The 6,963-nt window shown below is 24.0% G+C and overlaps 1 protein-coding gene across 1 annotated transcript in view; it reads right to left on the bottom strand.

Annotated features, from left to right (window-relative positions):
* Positions 1 to 6,963, bottom strand: part of LOC105627649 (tachykinin-like peptides receptor 86C) — a 50,550-nt gene that overhangs the window by 4,239 nt on the left and 39,348 nt on the right. Inside the window, exons 5-6 of the mRNA XM_012208927.1 lie at positions 5,927 to 6,077; positions 4,748 to 4,952 (exon numbers count right to left, since the gene is read on the bottom strand). Of these exons, the coding sequence (XP_012064317.1) occupies positions 4,748 to 4,952; positions 5,927 to 6,077 (356 nt within the window). The remainder of the gene's footprint in view (positions 1 to 4,747; positions 4,953 to 5,926; positions 6,078 to 6,963) is intronic.

Raw genomic sequence — 6,963 nt, 5'->3', positions numbered from 1 at the left:
AGAGAGAGAGAGAGAGCGTGCTTACGTGCGCGCGCGCGTGTGTGTAGAGGCCTATGTATAATACTGTCTTTGTCATTTTTTAAACTTACTATTTTCAGCAAATTGATAGTTACATAAATTTGATATTTTTCTCTTTTCTACAATTTTGTCTTTTTATATTACTAAAATTATTTGTAATAAAATAAAGTAAAAGTAAAAAACTTAAAGTACAAATTAGTATAATATGGAATGGATATTAATACTAGATAATTAAGCAAAAAATTAAAATTCTTAAAACTATTTTTAAAATAAATCTTTCCAATTTTGTCTTGCTAAGAAATAGACAACACAAATTATTTTTGTCTGAGTTATCAACATGACGTAAACAGCAAGTAAAATATATTGGTCACATAATTCTAGTAAACGATCTCTTTTCTTATTCGAATTGCTGATTATGATCTTGACAGCTCGTTTATAATATCTTAGAGAGCTAATAAAGTTCTTCTTCTTTTCTTTAGTAGATAATATATAGATCTTTTTTGAAACTGTACATATATATAACATATATATATGTACATATATATAACGTAGAATTGTATGTAATATAAATGATAAATCCAATTAATTATTCTTTCAAAATCTGTTCTTATTACATTTCCGAATTTTTTCGAAATATGAGATGTTTTTAAATTCAATTTTAGAAATGCTAAAAGTAATGTTAATCCAAATTAACTGGAAAAATTAAATACCTGTAACATATATATTAAAGAATAATTAATGAAAACTGTTACTATTTGAAAATATCACCGGTTCTTTAAAAAAAGCGTGTATTTTAATATCAAAAAAATAAATTCTGAAAATTTAATTTATATTAGAGAGAGAGAGAGCAATATAAAATCTTTTTTTTATTAATAATTCAGTGAAGTCAATCTGTTTAAACATGCTAAACGTTCGATTGCAACTCAAAGTCTTTCACAATTTCTAAAATTTATACATTCATAAAAATTTATCAATGTGCAAATACTTCTTTGTCGCAATTCGAACGTCAGACAATTAGGAATATTCAAGTTATTTCAAGGATAATCCTACTCATTCATATAATATAATACCATTAAGGCTATTGATCATTTATTTTTTTCTTTAGAAATAGAAGAAAATAAACTATAAATACTAATAGTAACTTCTGTGTTATTAATTAGATTAATTATTTATTATTTATATGCAAATATTCAAAATATACAAACTCAAATATATAACGTTTTGTTATTATATAAATTAAATTTTTAGAATAAATTTTCATCTTGAAAATGAATATTATATATATTGCTAAAATTTTGATAAGTATTACTAAATAATTATTTGTGCAATTTAAACTATAATTAGTTATCTGTTATATAATTTAAAAATATTGTAATATATGATTAAATCTAATTCAAATAAAGTTTTCAATAAAGTTTTTATTAAAATATTAGAATATATAAGTTTCTGTAGCCTTTTTCTATGAAGTGGATAAATAAATGTAAAATTATTATAAAGAGATCTCTAAATAAAGAGAATTCTACGAATCTCATATAGAATTATATGTTTTATTAATATATTTGATTATTTTCGTAAATTTAAAGAATATTATTATGTAAAATGTATACATTTAATATATATATATATATATTTATATATTAAGCCTGTTCAATTTGAATTCCGAAGTCAAAACGCAGAGACATCGAAGCAAAAAAAGTTCAATATGGAAGATTTCAAAAGTTATAAAGCTGTTGATACGCATCTCAGTGAAGCTTTACGGCTCAAGACTTTACAGTTTTTGAAATCTTACCCATATTGAACTTTTACATCGATGACTTTATGTTTTGGCTCCGGAACTCAAATTGGACAGACTTGATATATGCATTGTATTTACTATAATCAATCAGGCGGTAAAATATCTAAAAATATATAATTAATACATTTGATTACGAATTGATACTGAATAATAATATTTTATTATGCCAAAGCCGATGTTCATTTGTGATTATTATATGAATATTATATGATAATGTTATATTATTTTAACAAAATAGTAATTGAATTCATGTATAATTCTCCGGTGTGCATTGCGGCAACTGTGCATTGGTTGAGTATGTACAATGGCGCAAAATGCAAATATTGCGCCTGATATTATTGCGCTTTCATCGTATGTATAAGACATTAAATCTTGAATTTAATCAATTTGTCTCTGCGACACGAGTAAATCTTAGAAATGTATATTTACGTGCATAGTTTACTGAAATGGTTTCTTCAATGTCAAGATAAATTATTGAACATAATTGGACAAAATATAACATGTATTATTTTAAAATTAAAAAAATTAATAAATAGATAATAGAAAATAGATAAATAATGAAATCATTTAATGCAACAATAATTAATATTTCTTATATATTTAAATCTTTCATAAGAAAATATTATTTTCAAACTTACAAAATGCGCTTCATAATAAAAAATTTTCGAGTTTTTTTGTTGAAATGTTTTGTTGCAATTTTGTAAATGTATTTAGGATGTAGAATATCTTCGGATTTTCTGTACAAATTTTAACGTAATGTAAATTTGAATTTATTACCTTATTTTGCGAGGATAGAAGAAACCTTACTATGAAGATTCTTCTATGTTCGCAAAAAAGATGATAAATTACATCAATGTAAATTACATCGAACTTATATTGACATGGGAAGGCGGTAATTTGAAATGCAAACTTAGATAAAATCTTGTTTTTTTATACATTTTTGTTATAATTTTTTATTATTTTTTATTATTTATAAAGGATATAAAGATTTAATATAGCATACCTATGCTTGTATAATATTTTTTTTTTATTTTAGCTCATAGAACTACTATCAAACTACTATCAAAATTTATATGAAAAATCCGGGAAAAACTTCTAGAAGAAATTCTGATTGTGTAAGGCAAAATCAGAATTTTATTTTAAAAATAAATTTGTATATAACAATAAAAAATTTATATTAAAAAAAAATTTTCGCATTTTAAAATATTTATTTTATTTAAATAATTATATCAATTTTACAAAAATTATTTATTTTTTATATACTGTAATTGTTAGTTCTGCTTATTGTTTAAAAATATATGTTATTATATAAGATGTTCATAATTATTTCATGTTATTCTTCGAGAAGAGATAAAGTATATTAGAAAAAATTAAATATTCTAATATTTTAATTCATTTTTCTTAATCGTTCATATCTGTATATTATGATATTTAATTATCACAATCACGTAATTTTTTACGTTAAACATAATTAGTGGACATAAACAGAAAATTATCTGACATTAATAGAGTTGTTTAAGAATGTAAGTGATAGTAGTAATAACAAAAGATTTTTTTTGGGTACAATAAGAAGTTTCTGACAGTTTATCATATTGCATCTGACGGACGCGATCAGTTTTCAGAATAAAGGAACTTAGAGGATGGAACACGGCGAAGTTAAACTGTTGAGGATCGATATGCGAATATAGAAATGTATAATTAGAACGTAAACTGAAATTCTCTGTGTGATTAACTTAGAGATCGATGCTCTCGCATTATTAATTTGAAATGCAGTTGCGAAACCGCAAATGACCCATATTATTAAAATTTTATATAAGTTTATGATTATTACAAGTTGTATTCACAATACATAATAAAATAATAATTATTTCATTATAGAATTTTTACACAAATTTAAATTACATAAAAAACATATTATTATAAAAATTAATATATTCTTCTTTTAGCCTTAAGAAACACAATTAATTTATAATTTATATTTATTTTGAAACAATATTAATTACATCAGGACAATAAGATTATGTAATTCTGCGCAAAAGTTTTTGATAAAGTTTCAAGATGAATTGTGCTTTTAATGTTAATCTTGAGATTTGTCTTTGATCCTTTTAAATGGTCAGAAACTGCTTTATATAATCCTGAGAGTTGAATTTTTGAAGTATTATGTTTGATAATAATACTGTGTTGGTCGGATATTACAAAGAATTTAAATTAAAAAGAGACGTAAATCTCTTAAGAGAGAGAGAGATTGAGATTCGATGAATACAATGCTAACGTAAAATTCCTTAAAAATACATTTCTTTTGTCCGCCATTCTGTTAATTAATGTGGATGTGTTGTAGATGTATTTTCTTTGACAATTAAACGAATTTTTTTTCGTGTTTGTTATTTTCTAAATTGAATTAATTGGTTACTATTTTTTGGGCGAAATTATTGTACAGATGTTATACATACAATCAGATATTTAGATAAGATTTACATAAATCTAAGATTTACATAAATCTTCTTTAATATTTTGATATTAATTTGTCATTTTTATTTTATTAATAAACTTATTAACAGATCTTTTAACAGATCTTTCTCTATGTTAACTTCATTTTAGATCATTATATAATTTATGTCAGAATTTAGAATAGAATTTTATTTATAATTTTATATATCGTATGACACAGAAAGCATTTTAAGAATTAAACATTAATTTAACAAAGTACATAATAAATATATACATATATTAAAATACGATACGTAATAAAATATGATAATAAAACTGAAATCTCATTAAATTATATATTATGTGGCTAAAATTGATTTTATTAAAAAATGCAAAAAATTAATATATATTCTAAAGTTGTATAAAACTTCATTGTTAAAAAAAAAGATTGTATTTTTGTAAAGCATGCCATTGATGATTTCGTTACAATCTATATATAAGAAATACTGTAATACCTGTTATTCATCCAGTAATATATGATCGGATTTACCATAGAGTTAGACATAGCGAGCCAGTAAAAACTTAAATATACATGTTGTACATAACTATTTTCTGCAAAATGACGATGATGATACACGAAAATGAAAAATCCCTGATATGGCAACCAGCACACTGCAAATATTGTCACCACGATAATGAACATCTTTACAACCTGCAACAAAAAACGAAGAAAAGGATTAAAACAGAGTTCAAATCTGTTATACGCTTTTAACTATATATATGTACCTATAGTGTAAATTTAAAATTGATTGAATATGTATTATTTGAAATAATGATTTAAAAAATATTATTACATGTGTGTGTGTGGGGTGTGCGGATACGCGCGTGTGTGTTTGTTGTGTGTGTGTGTGTGTGTGTGTGTGTGTGTGTGCGTGTGTAAATATAAAATAGGAGAGATTTAAATCTTAATAAAATTTTACAAAAATATCATTTTGCAGTTGCAAAGATAATTATTATAAAAACCATTAGTCGCAATTAATCCTAATTTCAAAATTTATATTCAATGGTTTATTGTTTCACACTCTATTAACCAAGAGTATTAAAGAGTACTTAATAGAGTAGAGCAGTACTTAATAGAAATCTATTGTTCTGAATTTTACGCTTTAATGTTCATATTGCGTTTAGAAAGTCATTACTTTGACAATGAAGTCTATAAATAACATAAGTAAGTTATTGAAAATATATCATAGGAAATAGCTTTTATTAATATTATAGAAATAACTATAAAAACATTTAATTTGTATGCAAATGAATCCTAGGTAACATTGTAAACAGTTTTATAATCATAATGCAATGATGACCTACTTTATAGAAGTACATTTTGAGATTTTCGCATGTAAATGTAGTAGAAAGATTTGCTACTCTATGTTCATCTTACTTTCTGTAAAGATCTACATGAAGATTTTTTATTATTGTTTTTTAGAATTTTTAAAATATATTTTTGTTTTTTTTTAAATTTGGAAAATTTAATGTAAAACAGTAATATATAAAAAAACATTTCTTTATAAATTTTAATATATTACAATTGTGCTTATTAATATATTTTATGAGTTTATTTACGTCATTACATTGTAAAATATTATTGATATAATATTATTGATATAATAATATGAAAGTATAACGTACCTTGCGTTTAGATTTCATCGCTTCTTTCTGGTAATGTGTAAGTTCACCAATCGATTTCGAGCCCCATAATTTTCGTCCCATGCACGTGTAACAGACAGCCATCACTGACATGGGAACCAGATACGTTACAGTAAGGAATAGAAGATTGTAGCTGTAATAAATTATTTATGTAAAACCATAACAATTTCGAGGTATATACTGAGAGACTTATTACGCCAAGTTTTATTAAAACCGTAACTCGTTTTATAAGATATACGGGTTGGCCGATTACTCAAGAAAGAAGGCAGGAAATCTGTTTTTATTAATTATGGTGTTTAAAATTTAATGTGTAGCACAATGTAATTGTTGTAAATCTTATACTTACTTTTAATTGTAGTATAGCATTGTGTATATACGTGTATATATATTTAAGATGAAGAATTTAAATTAGGCAATTAAAGTTAAGGAATTATCGTAGTGATAGTAGTGATAGTAGTGATAGTAAGTAAAAACGTAGTAATAGTAGATAGTAGGTAAAAATTTGGATTAAAAATTAAGGCAGTTTAATTATTTTTAAGAAATCAGTTTATTTAGACATTTAAAATTCAATAATTGAGTAACGTTGTTTTTAACATTCTTAATCAAGAAAAAGTTTTACTAAAAAAAGTTTTAGCATACAATATGACTATGACATTTGATGTTATAAGCTTAAATTAAATACATTAATCATTAGTTACTTCTTGCTCGGAACATTATGAGAATTATATTCCGGAACAGATAATATGATTTCGATTTTGTTCTTGACATTCTTAATTGAAGTATCAATTCCGAATCCCAATAGTAAACGTGGCAATCACATTTGCTGGATGAGTTAAATTGCACATAAGAGGATTATTCTGTGAAATTACTTGGAATTTGTGATATAGATAGAATCTATGCATAACTCCATTTGGCATAGAACTGTATTCCCTGATAGGTTTGAGTGTTTTAAATTATCCTATTACACGCTATCAGATTCAATGATATTGTTACATCCGTTAAATAACCTTAACTTGAAG

This window comes from Atta cephalotes (genome assembly GCF_000143395.1).
Source record: "Atta cephalotes unplaced genomic scaffold scaffold00009, whole genome shotgun sequence".
NCBI lineage: Eukaryota > Metazoa > Arthropoda > Insecta > Hymenoptera > Formicidae > Atta > Atta cephalotes.
This window is presented reverse-complemented; position numbering and strand designations above follow the sequence as displayed.